General features: G+C 46.6%; 1 protein-coding gene across 1 annotated transcript; it reads right to left on the bottom strand.

Annotated features, from left to right (window-relative positions):
• Nucleotides 1-257: 257 nt before the first annotated feature.
• prpf6 (PRP6 pre-mRNA processing factor 6 homolog) lies at nucleotides 258-14,434 on the bottom strand. The gene is made up of 21 exons (XM_079274130.1): nucleotides 14,227-14,434; nucleotides 13,241-13,400; nucleotides 12,957-13,075; nucleotides 12,735-12,813; nucleotides 12,046-12,222; nucleotides 11,413-11,526; nucleotides 11,213-11,307; nucleotides 10,960-11,116; nucleotides 10,559-10,721; nucleotides 9,816-9,934; nucleotides 9,510-9,728; nucleotides 8,010-8,132; nucleotides 7,220-7,341; nucleotides 6,946-7,084; nucleotides 6,727-6,846; nucleotides 5,301-5,477; nucleotides 5,092-5,225; nucleotides 4,890-4,981; nucleotides 4,374-4,488; nucleotides 4,139-4,265; nucleotides 258-2,384 (listed from the first exon to the last, which is right to left on the bottom strand). The coding sequence occupies exons 1-21, from the start codon at nucleotides 14,409-14,411 to the stop codon at nucleotides 2,232-2,234; spliced, it is 2,889 nt and encodes a 962-aa protein (XP_079130256.1). The 5' UTR covers nucleotides 14,412-14,434; the 3' UTR covers nucleotides 258-2,231.
• Nucleotides 14,435-15,995: the final 1,561 nt, after the last annotated feature.

Below are 15,995 nucleotides of genomic sequence, written 5' to 3'. Positions count from 1 at the left end.
GCGGCGGAGCCCCTTGAGATACAGTGCGAGGGACACACACGTTATGGTGCAACATCCCATAACGTGAGATCCAAAACAAAAAACACGGCAACCAAAAATGCTGAGCACGCACGGGAGGATCAGTGTGGGAGCAAATCTCTGGCCTGAAACGTCTCACTGAGTAATTAACGAGCACGTCTGACATGCAGAGAACAACACTTTGCTTTTTATAGAACAGGACTTGTTTGGGAGAAACAGGAAATTGTGCAACAGTGTTTGTTTATTGGACGCTTTGCAAAGTATTAAACATCTCAAGCCAGCTAGAAAAAAAGCACATCATTACTACAACATGAGACATCACGAGTTTATGTACAACTAGTCAGTCAAATGGACATGAAAATACAATTCATCAGAAAAACACAAGATGTTTTTAACAAGTGTTGCCAATAACAGCTGCTCACCTGAAGAGGTTCTTCCAAACAATCTGTAAAAGGTGGATTTCTCTCCTTTCATGAGCTCAAGTTTGTTTTACTTTCTTTTTTTTTTACACAAAATTCACAATTACTGAAATGAGAGTTTCAACAAAATCAGCAGAAAAATAAATTTGACTGTCAAAGTGAAAACAAATCAGTGCAATCATTCTAATTGAATAGAAAACTAAATAACCGATTGCCTCCAACTACTGGAATACTTTGCCGGACCGGTTGGTGCCGGATAGAAGCGGTTTTCACAGATTCTGTCGAACTGAATCGACGGCTTGTGCAGCAGTTGAACAACACGCGCGTTGACCAACGATACTCGTACACAAGATATCCAAGATGCTCAACAATGAGCATAACGGACGGAGCTGCAGGGTTTTAACGGCTGAAGACAGAAGACAGTCTGCGTACCGGTGTTGTAGAAGATCCCGTCTGTCTCAGATAGACGCCTCTGGGATTTTAAATCAAGATCACAACGGTGAGGATACCTCTAAACGTCCCCGTGCATCGTCCGGTTTATTTGTTAGCATCATAACTGTGATTGCTTAAAGAAAACACACAAAATTCCCCTCCGTGTGCAGCGTGGGACTCACACTGGTCTGGACCTCTCCAAGTCTCGTCTCGGTCTCGATACACTGGTCTCGGTCTCAGTTTAGCTGGTCTTGACTACAAACAGACGCCTGAAGAATAAAGCTGCACACTCAACTCTGATGTAATCATGTAATTGGCGAGACTGTAAATCAACATTTTGGAGCCCAGGTTGATTCACAGACTCTTGAATCAGCAGAGGAGGTGCTGTTGTTTCTCTATAGTGATTTAGGAAACTACGGTTACCTGGGAGACTCACCAGGTGGCGCTTTGCTCGTAGAACATCCGAGCGACTGAAGCCAAGAGGAAGAAAACCGTCGGACCATTTCACTGGACTCACAGGCTCAGAGTAAAACAACCAGATGGAGTTTAAAGGCCAGAGGACGACCTGCAGCGTCAGAGAGACGCCTCAAAGGACGAGGCCTCAAACACTATAGAGCTGCAGGGACCATGATTATAATCTCATCACAAATGAACACCACTTTTATGATTTTTGACGTGTGAATGCAATCGGCAGAAGTAAAAAGCTAACGTGAGGCCGTAAAGGAACTCCACCACAGTCACATGACTGAGTTTACAGGAGGATGAGGACACATGACGATGTTTAGCCGGCTCCTTTAAGACACGTTGAAGTATTTACCGACGTATTTTATTTGGTAGAACAAAACGTTAAAAAGATCTCTTCAGCTTGTGTGAAACACAGAACTTATTACAGGCATGTAAGCACAAATATATAAAAAACAACTTTAAGAAGAGGGAACAGGAAGTGAAAAGATGCCGACTCACTTCCAGGTTTTGGGACTCTATCTTGTCCTGAAGTGACCGAGTCAAAGTCTTGACCTCAATCCATCTGAGAACTTGAAAACTGCAGAACCACAGATTCAGCCACAAACTCCTCCCTCCTGCCTCCTCCCTCCTGTCTCCTCCCTCCTGCCTCCTTATTCACTTGAAATCAGTGGTTTTAAGTATTAAATTGGTGCTTGTTTTCACTTTGACATTAAATCACCATTCTCTGTTGATAAGAACACAAACTGAGATTCTATTTAGTAAAACAATAAACCTGAAGAAAGGTAGGGGGGGGGGGGGGGGGGGTGAGTACTTTGTATCCGGGGAGAGAACAACAGTCGAGCGTGTTCATAGCCGAGGCCTCCGACTTGTTTTCAGTCCAACATTCCCCCCCCGGTCTCAGAAGGTGTTCTTGATCTTGCTGGCCACTCCCGCTAATATCTCTCCCGTCTTCTTCTGCCAGTTCAGGACGTGTTTGGACTCGGCGCACCACAGCTCTCCGTGTCGGGGCTCCGCGTTCTCGCAGCGCTTCCTCACCTCTTCCTGCTGCTCCTGACGGGACGCAGGACGGGTGAGGTTACATCAAATCCACCAGGTGTGGTTCAAACAAACACCGTGCAAAGCGCCGTAATGTAAAGGACACTTATTGATCCGCATTGGGGGGGGGGGGGGGGGGGGCTGAGTGTGAGAGACAGACAGAGAGGGGGGGGAGACAGACAGAGGGGGAGCAAAAGAGAGACAGAGGGGGAGAGACAGACAGAGAGAAAGAGAGGGGGGGAGAGAAAGAGAGACAGAGGGAGAGAGACAGACAGAGAGAAAGAGAGGGGGGGAGAGAAAGAGAGACAGAGGGAGAGAGACAGACAGAGAGAAAGAGAGGGGGGGAGCGAAAGAGAGACAGAGAGGGAGAGACAGACAGAGAGAAAGAGAGGGGGGGAGCAAAAGAGAGACACAGGGGGAGAGACAGACAGAGCGAAAGAGAGGGGGGGAGAGAAAGAGAGACAGAGGGAGAGAGACAGACAGAGAGAAAGAGAGGGGGGGAGAGAAAGAGAGACAGAGGGAGAGAGACAGACAGAGAGAAAGAGAGGGGGGGAGAGAAAGAGAGACAGAGGGAGAGAGACAGACAGAGAGAAAGAGAGGGGGGGAGCGAAAGAGAGACAGAGAGGGAGAGACAGACAGAGAGAAAGAGAGGGGGGGAGCAAAAGAGAGACACAGGGGGAGAGACAGACAGAGCGAAAGAGAGGGGGGGAGAGAAAGAGAGACAGAGGGAGAGAGACAGACAGAGAGAAAGAGAGGGGGGGAGAGAAAGAGAGACAGAGGGAGAGAGACAGACAGAGAGAAAGAGAGGGGGGGAGAGAAAGAGAGACAGAGAGGGAGAGACAGACAGAGAGAAAGAGAGGGGGGGAGAGAAAGAGAGACAGAGGGAGAGAGACAGACAGAGAGAAAGAGAGGGGGGGAGCGAAAGAGAGACAGAGAGGGAGAGACAGACAGAGAGAAAGAGAGGGGGGGAGAGAAAGAGAGACAGAGGGAGAGAGACAGACAGAGAGAAAGAGAGGGGGGGAGCGAAAGAGAGACAGAGAGGGAGAGACAGACAGAGAGAAAGAGAGGGGGGGAGAGAAAGAGAGACAGAGGGAGAGAGACAGACAGAGAGAAAGAGAGGGGGGGAGCGAAAGAGAGACAGAGAGGGAGAGACAGACAGAGAGAAAGAGAGGGGGGGAGAGAAAGAGAGACAGAGGGAGAGAGACAGACAGAGAAAGAGAGGGGGGAGAGAAAGAGAGACAGAGGGGGAGAGACAGACAGAGAGAAAGAGAGACAGAGGGGGAGAGACAGACGGAGAGAAAGAGAAACAGAGGGGGAGAGACAGACAGAGAGAAAGAGAGACAGAGGGGGAGAGACAGACAGAGAGAAAGAGAGACAGAGGGGGAGAGAGACAGAGAAAGAGAGGGGGGAGAGAGACAGTGAGAAAGAGGGGGGAGAGAAAGAGAGACATACAGAGAAGGAGAGAGACAGACAGACAGAGAGAAGGAGAGAGAGAGACAGAGAGGGGGGAAAGAGAGAGAGGGGGAGTGAAAGAGAGAGTAAGAGACAGACAGACAAACAGAGAGAGAGAAAGAGAGAGACAGACGGAGAGACATATATCCATCTATCCAGTGGAGTCATAGCAACGATGAGATTTACCAAAACTACATGAACTGAAGTGCAGAAGTCATTCTCCGTCTAAAGGGAACCGTGTGGGATCTTTGTGAGGACTTCTGTGAGAGCGTGACCTTTGACACCGATGTGAATAAAGACCATCTTAAGATCCTTACCTCTGTGCCGTGCTGCTGCTCAAACTTGTAGAAGAGAGCCCAAGCGTCTCCGAGGTCCGGCTCGATCTTCACCGTCCTGAGGAACCACTCTCTGGCTTTGGTGATCTTACGCTCACTCCAGAACAACCTAACGTGTGTGTGTGTGTGTGTGCACAAGGTTATTAACATGAATTCAAGCACCGTGTCTTTATTACGGCGTAAGAGAGCAGAGAACGGTAAAGAGATGCTGTCGTACTTGGCTACAGCGAGCAGGACGTGGGGATCGTGTTCACACTTCTTCAAAGCGTCCACACTCTTGGTCTTCCTCTGAGGCCGGGCCTCCAGAAACACCGCCTCAGCCCACAGGATACCTGGGAGAGGAGGACAGAGTCCGGAGGAACACAGCATTTCAGATTGTGGACACACCGACGAAGTCATTGTAAAGAAAATAAGACGTTCTCTGGATTGTTTTGATTTCTCTCTGCAGGTGAGAGCGACGGGTAAATAACCGGCAGTCTGGTTTACGTAGAACGAGCATTTTCCAATCAGGTGGTTGTTGCAGGTATAATAAAATAAAGTACGTTGACATGATAAAGAAGTCAGCGTTGGCTATAAAAAATACAAGTGATCAAGATAAAAACAAGATGAACATGGAAGTACAGACCTCATCAAACTGGATGACGTTTACAGACTATTTAGAGAACTCATTGCCATTAAAGTAAAACAAGCAGCTTTGGTGTGTTTCTGAAAGAGGGTTCAGAAGATATGGAACCTGAATTGGGGCACTCCTGCAGAGCTTTGGCCATCAGCGTGTTGGAGATGTTCTTCAGTCCGGCACGGAACTCCAGCCTCACCGACTCCAGCCTGGTGAAGGAGATCATTTCACAAACACAATGTTACGTTGATTCCAATTTGGGTTTCTGTGCTGTATTCCAAAATAAATGGCAGACAGACGCACTCGTGCGTTTCCTCACCATAGGTCGGCGCTCTGGGGGTTCTTGAGTCGGGCCTTCTCCAGGATCGCTCTGGCTCTGGTCAGCTGACCCACTCGCTCTTCCAGACGGGCCAGCAGCAACCACAGGCCACTCGAGTGGGGACACTTTTTCAACTACGGCAACAAACGATTCATTTAAAATGCCATCCAAACACGTGGGACGAAACAAACGACGGAACAAACCCTCACCCCTTGGTTGTAAGCCTCTCTGGCCTTGTCCATGTTCTCACACTGCTCCTCTATCTGGCCTCTCATCATCCAAAGTTTGGGGAAGTCCTCGTAGTGTTTCAGGGCCTCGGTGCACAGCTCCTGGGCAGCTTCGATGTTCCCCAACACCCACTCCAGCTTCACAGACTTCATGAATACCTGAAGTAAAAACACACACAAGCTTTTCAGCCAGGAGCTATGGATAGACAGACCATGAACTCCCCTTCTTAAATCCCCCTGGGCTTGTCGTGTTCTCACATTTCTTTCAAAAGAATTCAAAATACTTATATTGTCCAGCCTAAATGCTGCAGATTCTTATCTGACGGACCGATCAGCACACTGAATGGGGCTCTCTCAGGCAGCGGTAACTCACGGGAGTGTAGCCGGGTCACCTGAGAGAGCGATCGCTTAAAGAGCACCGCTGACAGCGTCGGTCAACCGGAGAGGGGACGACTGTGTCGAGGAGTAGAAACCCGGCAAGCCCGAACCTGAGAGAGGCGGCGTGTTTGTAGAAGGTATCTCAAGTACAATAAGACACTTTTAATTTACTGTTAAACGCTGGCTTCAAAGCAGGAGAAGGTTAAAACCCGATCGTCAAGACACCTTCACAACGTGGGCCACAGCTCTACTCGTATCAACATTACACAACAAAGATAAAGTGTCTGCACTGGTACAGAAGGTCACAGCAGGGCTGTAACAGGACGGGCAGTTTAAACACTTAACCAGTCTTCTCCTGTACAGATGAACCAGCAGAGAGCGTTAAGGAACTGTGTGTGTATTTGATCTGAATTACAATCCAATAAATACCAGACGAAGACAGGATTGTGATTGATAACACACCGATACGTTAAAAACCTGTTTATCCAGCAGACGAGTGGATCTGTGCAGATTTCTCTCACACACACACACACACATCCCTGTACCTCTATCTTTGTGAGGACCCTCGTTGACATAATTCCCCCTTGACCTAAAGGCCCTGACACACTCCCGTGGCTCTATTTTTTGCAGTACGTCGGCGGCTCTTCGGACGATTGAGCATGCTGAATCGGCAATGGGCCCTTCGGTGAGTATAAACAAAGCTTTACTTCCTCTCACACAGGCGCAGAACAGATGTGCTAGTTAGCCGCTGGCTTTAGTCTTGGCGATGTGTTATTAAAGCGCAACTTTTTTGGCCAAGACGCAGGCGACGCAACAGTGGGCCTTTGTCCCCGATAGTTCTCTGAAGTCACTCTGGTGTCTGGGAACTTAAACCGTGGCATTAAAACGAAATGCCGAACTGCAAACTTTACCCGAACAATAATGAATCCCAGCCTGAACCCACGAGTCTTGAGCCTCAAACAGGCCTTTGAAGAAGTGAGGACATTCTGTTTGTTTCCGTCCTCACGGTGAAGTAAAGACACACACTCACCCTGGCTGTCGGGGCACTGCTGCGGGCCTTGGCCAGCAGTCGACGGGCTCTTTCATACTCGTTATTCTCAGACTCCAGCTTGACAGCAGCGAGCCAGATCTCTTCACTGTTTGGGTTCGCCTACGGGGGAGAAACAAAAAGAAGCGGAGGAAACGGAGTTAGACACAGGTCTGGTTGGATGCTCCGTGAACAATCAAAGGTTTGCATCATCATCATCACCTGGAAGGCCAGAGCGAGGATACTTCTGGCGGCAGGTACGTCCTCAGCCAGCCACTTGGACTTGGCCCCCATCAGCCACAGGACCTCTGCTTTGGGACAGTGAGCCACGGCCCTCTGGAGCAGGGCCTCCAAAGACTCCCTGAGAGATGAGACATGGGGGAGTAATGGAGGGGAGGAGCACATGAGCGGTAAAGAAGAGAAGAACACAATGTTAGAAACTAAAGACACAAGTTCAGCTTTCGACTACGACGCTTTAGAAAGCACATGTGGTCACCTGGTGCCGTTATTTTTCTCAAAGTAGGCGGCTCTGAGCCAGACACTCTTTTTACTGGGGAACACCTGCAGAGCATGGGCGTAGATGGCTCTGGCACACTCCAGCGCTCCGTGGGACACGCACTGAAACACAACACACAAGCATCTCAGTTAAGTTAAACCCCGACCGCAGAAACTTTAATAGTTTTGAGGGACTTTTTTGAGCTCCTTTGTCAGAGTAGGTAACCCTCAGCACAAGAGGAACCACGAGGGACGTAAGAGTACGTTGATCGGTCGAACACATGAGCTAATGCGGCGCCGGCAACCGCCATTTCTAAAAACCCGCGTGAACAGATAAAACACACAAAAATGAAAGTAAAACATGGACAAATGGGCCGACAGTAAAGTCCAGAAGTGAACTCGCTGGTGAGCAAACACCCACTGAGACAAAGACCGAGCGAGAGGAGCTGCTCAGCGAGCTAGCCCAGTAGCACAAAAGCATGTGCTTGTGTTTATACGATTGTTTCTACGACAGAGTTGCTTATTTATTCTTATATTACTTTTAAAAATAAGCTCAAAGAGCGTGTGGGGAACCCGCTGCTTGCTAATTTCCCAGCCAGAGAGGCGCTGGTTAATTTGCGCCACTTCAGCGTTCCTATTAGCGGTGTGAATGCAAACAGAAAACAAGCCCTTGAACCGGTGTAGTTCTCTGAGGAAACTACGCAGAAGTGTTTGGTCTGAAAACACCTAAAGTGAGAATGTGACAGACCCTTCTAGGAGTCAGGGTCTGTGTAAAAAAACACAGCACTCACACTATCTGAATCCTCCATCCATGTGTGTTTGCGATCCTCCTCCTCGATGCCGATCCCTATGACGGCCCTGATCACGGCCTGGCAGGTAGCCACGCTGCCTGCTTTGTCACACTCCTCGGCATCCTGCAAGACGAGAAGAAAAAGGAATGCAAGAGAGTTAAGCTAATGAACTACTGACCCCAGTACTGTGGGGATAAATACAACATGTACACAACCACTGAGACCAGAAACATCCATGTAGACGACTTAGTTTATAGACAATCAGTCTTCTCTGCACAGGGAGGACTAGCTCTCCCATACACAAAAGGAGTCATTTTAGAGTGCATCTGTTGTTGGTGTTGTGGTGAGTGTACGCCTTGATAAACCTACTACAGTAACCGCGTACCACCGGGAAGAGAACGGGTTTGCAGCAAAGGCCTGCGATTGCAAAACAACTGATCGGCACAAAAACAGAATGTCAGTCACGGTGCAGGCTCGGATTCTGTTGCAGCCAGATGAAATAGCTGACGGCAGCTTTTGCCAAAATGTGCTGGCGTGCTATCAAAGCTGACAAACACATGACGCATTCTGCACTCCCGTCAACACAGAGGATTTAAAGGAACAAACGTTCCTTTATTAACGGTACGGGTTTATTCAGATCAGTGCTGAAGAAGAACCAATTTTTCATCAGCTGATCTTGATGCAAACTACAGGATTCACCCAATCTTCTATGAACATTACTGATGTTAGTTAAAGCACAAAACATAAATACTTCTTCAGCATTAGCATTGTTGTTTAAAGCGCCAATTTGGATCTAGAGCGATACATGTAACCAGCGTCGGAAATACACGAGGGCAAAGGGCAAAACTGCCCCTAAGAAATATCATTTTGCCCCAGATATCACTAGGAGAGGCAAAAAATGCCCCGGAACTTTCTAAACGAATAAATAAATGGAGCGCTTCATAATCAGACCTGTGACTGCGGTCAACTCAGCAGACACTTACATGTTCGTGCACCTATATCCTGAAATTCACAGTAAACTTATTCAAGCGGCGCAGATCGGCAGCGAGCGAAGCACTTTGAAAGTTAACGGAAAGATTAACGTGAGATAACATCCGGTTTCATACACTGTAAACCTAAACAAGTATATTGATTATTTTGAACAAAGGTTAAATGTTACTTCACAAGTTTCAAAAAGTGTCCAAGGTTTTGAAAAAGCCCCTGGATTTCAGTCAGTGGGGGCAAAAGTTGGCGCCAAAAAAAGATGTAAATTTCCTACCCTGCATGTAAGGGTTCTATATAAGACATTCAGAGCATGAATAAAACACCAAATAGGAATTTGCTATTTAAAGGTATTGATTTGAGGAGTGTCTATGATTTGCATGTTCCACATTTTATCTGAAGCGTGTCATGCGGTGCGGGACTCAGACTGGTTTGGTCCCGGCTCGGTCTCGATACACCCACACTTCATTCAGGTGGTCTTGACTGCAGCATTGGCAGCAGGAAGCCCGTGAAACGCACCTGTATCCACTGCTCTCTGTTGATCTCCACGCCGTTGGCGCGTAGAGAGGTGATGGCTCTGTCGATGATCTTGTCCACCATCTGAGTGTTGAGGTTGGCCTCCTCCAACTTGGCGGCCGTGATCCAGATGTGGCGATCGGTGGGGATGTTCTCTCGAGCTTTGTTCAGGACACGCCGGGCGTTCTCGTACGTCTCTAACCGGGCCAGAGCCAGCCACAGCTGGAGAGGACGGACAGAAATCATGAGATGAAGACGTAGGTGTTGGTGGCTGTAATTTGTGGTAAATAGAGCGACAGCTGAGCGTACCTCCACACTCGTAGGGCAACACTCCACAGCTCTGCTCAGCATGATCCTGGCATCCTCCGGCTCCTCCAGCTCCACCGCCGTCTTCCACAGCCGAACGGACTTGGACACGTTCTCCAGGGCTAAACGGGTCACAATCAACAGCTGTCATTTCACTTACATGGAGGTTCCCTTAATAAATGAGGAGCGAATTTGTGCGTTAATGTTCTTGACCATTTTTATTGCCATAGCCACAGCACCGTGTATCATCTTGAATAGGCAGAGCGGACATTTTAAAGAGATATACGTTTGATAAATCACAACTTCGTTTCATGCACGTGTTGTATTAAACATACAACCTTAAAAAAAAGGAAATGGAGGCACTTTAGATTAAAGCAATTAAACAAACAGCAAACATCTTTTGCTGCAACAGCAGAGTTCAACAGCATCCGAGTGGGAAGGCGGAGTGTTATGAAACGGAGAACAGTAGAGCAGAACTGAACATGTAGAGGCGGAGAGAGCTCTCCCACAGAGGAAGCTCCACATCCATCTCTGTCAGTCGGGTATGCTGCTGGGAAATATTGCTCTGTGTGTGTGTGTGTGTGTGTGTGTGTGTGTGTGTGTACATGTCGGGGCATTGACACCATGCTTCAGATGGGGTGCCTGGCCTTTGACGAGAAGCCAGAACCGCAGCTGCCAAATGAAACTCTTATTAAGTGTTTGTTTAACTCACTCACTCACACACACACACAATCTGGGAGCCTTACCCTTCCTGAGGACTCGTTTCTTGGCCCTGATGTCCGTCTCCAGCTCTGCAGCTCTGATGTAGATGCGGACGGACTGCGGCAGGTGGCGGACGGCCTGGGCTACCACAGCTTTGGCCGTGTCGCCGGGCTGAAGCCTGGCTGCCTCCAGCCACACATCCTCACTCTGGTGGAGAGAAAAAGAGAAACTCTTACTTCAACAGGAGGGAAAGGACCTATTTCACCACTGAAACTGGACCGTAGCGGTGCAGCGGTTCAACAAGCACACGGTTCAGTATGTTTTTACACATTCGGGAGAAGAAACCTACCTGCCTGCAAACCTACCCATCTCCCTCCCTACCTACCTGGCTTCCCATCTACCTGCCATTCTAAAAGATGAAATATCCTCGTCCACCATCCTTTACCTTCGGACACATCTCGGTGCCTTTCATGATCAGGTTCCTGGCCACCTGCAGTTTTCCGGTCACCTCCTCCAGCCTGGCGGAGGCGATCCAGGCCGGCGGGTGATGAGGGTTGGTCTCCCTCACCGACTTCAGCAGCAGACGAGCCTTCTTGATGTCACTGGGGCGAGCGGAACCAAAGGATAGACCATCAGACACACACCGTATTAACACAAACACACCCTATGAAGGAGAGAAGTCGCCAGTGTGTCTCTACCTGATGTCTCCACCATGTGTGGGGATCATGGAGTTGAGATCTGTCAGGTAACCTTTAGGATCCACCACCGTCTGTCCGCTCACGGAGTCGGACACCTGAAGATCGATAGAAGGCCGACACAGAGAGAAAACTATAAGTCCTGTGTATCTACACGGAGAGCATGAGCGATGGAACGAGGGTGAAGGCTGATCGTTGGTTACCTGGCTGAGCCTCATGTCCATCAGCGTGTTCCTGGCCTGACCGATTTTCCTCATGTCTAGCTCTCCCGTGCCCGGTGTCATGCTTCCTGGGTACGGTGTGCTCAGACCTCCCAGCTAGTGGAGAGAAGACACAGTGGTGATGAAGCGGCGCATTATACGCTCCGTCAGAATAATGTTACGGTAAAAAAAGGCTTAGGAAACACAGGCCCGGATCATATGACACCTTTCTCAGCAACGTAAATGATACCTGTGAAAATGATGAGTGGGAACCAGACTCGTGTGCTGCAGGGCCGAACTATACTGTTCATGGTGATAATGGAAAATATAAGACGGCGTGATGCTTCGACTCTCATCGATCTGGTACTTTAAGGGTACTCTGATTGATTGACATTGATCAGAAACATTGCTAGGATATTTTCCATACGGTGCAACATAACTATACAGAGAGATTACCGTACATGACTGCATGAAGAAATAGGAGCAATAACACCACAGTTGAAGTGATTTCCTTGTTTCCAGTGAGATTTCCTGACTCCTGCTGGTGCACGCTGGAACTACACCATGTGTTTCCAACGACGTGAGTTGTGTGTGGATGTCTACAGTACGTTGACGTGCGTTTGTATGTGTACTGACCCCTTGCAGAGGGTCAACACTGGTGTGGTTCTCTCCGGTCTTCAGGTGTTTGGAGAAGAAGCTGTCGGGGACAGGTGTGAGCTTCTCATAGCGAGGATTTCTCTGGCGCTTATTCCTGGCGTCTCCCACCTCAGGGATGCTCAGCCACTCCTCCTCTGACACCTCGGCCAACTTTCTCTGTGAAGAGATGGAAAAGAAGGAATGAAGAAGGCTGAAAGAATTCGCTTTATTGGCCAAGTTTGCCTTTTTTGCATCTGTCTCAAAGTGCTTACAAGAAACAGCTGTTATGGAAAACAAAGCGGGATAGATGAAGTAAAGATAAGACAGAACTGTTATCTAAACAAGTAGTGAGAGATGTGAATCGACTTGGAATGTCAGAAATGTTGTTGAAACGTCTCCCTGATCACAGGATCATTTTAAGTGCTACAATGTGAGTAACAGTTGATCCGTAGACTTCTAAAATAAAACCATTTCACAGGTTTGTGATCATATAAAGCAGTTACGAGTCCAGCTACGTAAACTTATATTTGTGCGTTTGGGAAGATGGTTGTACGCACAACAGTGACAACTTCTTATATGTTCGTAAAAGGTTAAGAGACAGGCGTAAGATGAGGACAGTAGACGAAAATATAATGTGAGCAACGGGTGAAAAGAAAGCCAACAGCATTTCAAATCATTCGTTATTGTACCTTTAGATCTGAAAACTGTTGTTGGATTTTGGGTCGCTCCATACGGTATTTCTCGATTTCATCCTTTTCTCTCAGCTCCCTGGAAATAAACAGCACAGCATTCAAAACAACGCTCACATGTAGCATCAAGTGAGCAGGACGTCACACACACACACAGTGGAAAACAAAGGATTCGCTGGTCCCCAAAGACTCAGGCGGGAAATAGACTAGTTTAGTAATGACCTTCTTTCTTTGCGTCTTTCATCCATCCTCTTGTCCAGTGCTGCGTATATAGCGTCTGCTTCTTCATCATCTTTCTCATAAGGCCCACTGGAGAACAAGCTACCCGCATATCCATTAAACTGTAAGACAAAAAAAGAGGCAAAATGATGGAATTAGAATGAAGAAATGATGCGATATTGTCTGGTCAACTTCAACTCTTGAGTGGATGGATTGAGTCCTTGCAAACAGCCCGACAACCAATGTAAACATCGAATTAAAGGCATAGACAGTCCAATCATAAGCACCTCATCATAATTTGTGTCGTTCAGATCTTCTTCTTCGTCCTCGTTCTTTTTCATTTGGTCCCCAACCGTCCTCTTCCCTGGCGCTGCATGTCGGTCGTCCACTGGATCGTTGGCATCACGAGCAGGACCGATATCAGATCGGGTGGTGAAACCAGTTGCACTAAAGAGGAGCAATTCAATTGAAATTCACTCAAATAGACCTGGGTAAACTTGTGATGGGTGTTCATTCATTTTAACGGGAGATCATGCTGCCTTGTCACTTGTGGAGATGGCCAGCAAAACACTACTAATATTAGTTATGTGACCAACACAGGTTTTCACTTTCCACAACAAATGCGTGGTCAGAAATAAATAGAAGTTAATAATTAAAGAGTAACTGACACTTTTTAAATGTAGTTTATAACGAAGGATAACGAATCAATGCCTCTATTGATAACATATTTATTAATATAGCACATTTCATACAGACTAAGTAGCTCAAAGTGCTGCACATTTAACAAAATAAATAAAATCTGAAAATCTTAATTTTACAGATACAATAAATAAGTGTATTTTGCACTTACATTTTAATTGTAATTAATTAGTTTTAACAGATGAAGAATGGAAAAAATGTTTATATTTGAAATGTTTTGTTCCAATAAATAAATAAATAAATAATAGTTCATCTAACTGACATCACCTAGCTCACTGGCTAGCTGAAGAGCAAATGAGAGTTAGCATACTAGCTAGGCATGTTAGCATACCCTCTTACTGGCTTGCTAAAGAGCTACTGAGAGTTAGCATGCTAGGCATGGCATGGTAGCTGAACAAACATTATCTAACGGACATCACCTATCTTACTGGCTAACTGAATAACTATTGAGAGTTAGCATCCTAGGCTAGGCTTGTTAGCTGAACAAACTTCAATCTAACAGACATCACCTGTCTTACTGGCTAGCTGAAGAGCTACTGAGAGTTCGCATGCTAAGCTAGCCATGTTAGCTTACCCTCTACCCAGACCAGGCACGTAGCCCAGCGGAGCGGGCATCCCCAGAAACGGCTTCTTCTTCTTCCCCATGAGCGGAGAGGCAATGGGTAGTGCCGGGAGGCCGCCGCCGACCCCCGCGGCCCCGGGGCCTCCCGTAGACAACTTGGAGACAAGTTTAGGACCTTGTTTTATTGATGCCATCATTTCGTTTTTCCGACGACGAGGAGGCAAACTGCCGGATAAACAACAGTCGCACTTCCGTTCGTGGCGAGCAGCCAGCGACCCCTTGTGCGCGTGTCTACGTGTCGGTTGGTGTTTGTCACAGCGCCCCCTATATTACAGGCGGGGTTCTGTTTATTTGCACTTATCGCATAATATAAGATCAATTCAAATAAGATAATCCTTTATTAGTCCCGCAGTGGGGAAATTTACAGGATTATAGCAGCATGGTGGATAGTGCAAACAAGATACATAGTAAAAATCAAGATCAAAACAAGTATTATAAATAAGTAAATAAGTAATAAAACAGTAATGAATATTCAATATAAAATAAGTAAAAAATCCACAATAATTAAAATATTATATCTACAGACAGAATACTTGTGTTGCAATATTATATATACAGACAGTTGCAATGTTATATATACAGACAGAATAATTGTATTGCACAGTGTATATATACACAGTGTATACAGTGTATATCATGATATTCATTCAGATCTAAATTGCTGACGTGAATCGTGAAATGTTCTTTTTTCCCCCACGCCTCACAATGTAACTGTTTTATTATTTGACTTCTGCAGGATATTTATCACGTTTGTACTCATATCAGTTTTCCAGGGAAGCCACATGAGGGCGTCACATCCTGACAAATAACAGGCCTATTAAACTACTGCTATCAATCACATTAGAAGTAGACCTGTAAGCTTCATAGATTAGTATTCCTAATGAGCCTTTTTACAGTGAGTGTTGCCTGAACTAACATCATGATGTATTTGTACAAGGTTCTCCCGGAAAGTACAACTTAATTAATTTGGGTGGGCATAATTTTAGAACGTCTTTCTTCTATATTTGGGCTACTTTATTGTAATATTCTCACAATCTTCTGAAGAGCATTCATGCAAATTTCAAAATCATATACAATAGGCCTGTTAATTATTATTTATAGTAATCAGCGTAATACTCTGTGCGCTATTTCATTTCCTGCCTTGACAGAGTGTTATGAATGGACCTGTGACCCCAATCATGGCACATATGACACGGCTGGCATTTGTTTGAATAAACAACCAGGCCCCTGAAGGTTGCATGTTGCTCAATTCAAATGAACCTTCCCATTCTTCTTAATGTCAGGGCTCTCACAGGGCTCCTGCATTCAAAAGGGGATCAGTATTCTACAGCCACGGCAGGTTTTATTGGGCCCGAACTGAAGCAGACTCTGGTGCTCAGTAAGAGTAGTGAATAACATAGTAGTGGAATTCAGGTCTTAAAGAGGATATTTAGAGTGGATTCAGCCATTCATGAAGAGTAAATCTTGACATGTGTATGTGTTACAACTCTTGCATTGTGAGGGAAAAGCATCCATGTTGGAGATATTCAAACATTGGACTGCAGTAAAGGAAATCACATTCTAACGCCACACTTCTGGGTTTCATCCCTTGAGACGACGTGAGGCCACACATCAATTCATCAGAATCACGTTTTAACTCCGCCCATCCGCTGACTGATCCTCGGCCCGGGCCTTTACATCGTTTCTTCACTTATTGCCTGGAGGGCAGACGTTATTTCTCC

This window comes from Melanostigma gelatinosum (genome assembly GCF_949748355.1).
Source record: "Melanostigma gelatinosum genome assembly, chromosome: 8".
NCBI classification, from domain to species: domain Eukaryota; kingdom Metazoa; phylum Chordata; class Actinopteri; order Perciformes; family Zoarcidae; genus Melanostigma; species Melanostigma gelatinosum.
Note: the sequence above shows the minus strand (reverse complement) of the source record. Positions and strands in the feature narration are given on the sequence as shown.

Excerpts from the sequence above, each read along its gene's own strand:
- prpf6 (XM_079274130.1), bottom strand. The coding sequence starts at position 14,411 with ATGATGGCATCAATAAAACAAGGTCCTAAACTTGTCTCCAAGTTGTCT. Across the intron at positions 11,117-11,212 it reads ACACATGGTGGAGACATCAG|TGACATCAAGAAGGCTCGTC; the intron begins GTAGAGACACAC and ends CGCTCGCCCCAG. Across the intron at positions 7,085-7,219 it reads GAGAAAAATAACGGCACCAG|GGAGTCTTTGGAGGCCCTGC; the intron begins GTGACCACATGT and ends CTCATCTCTCAG.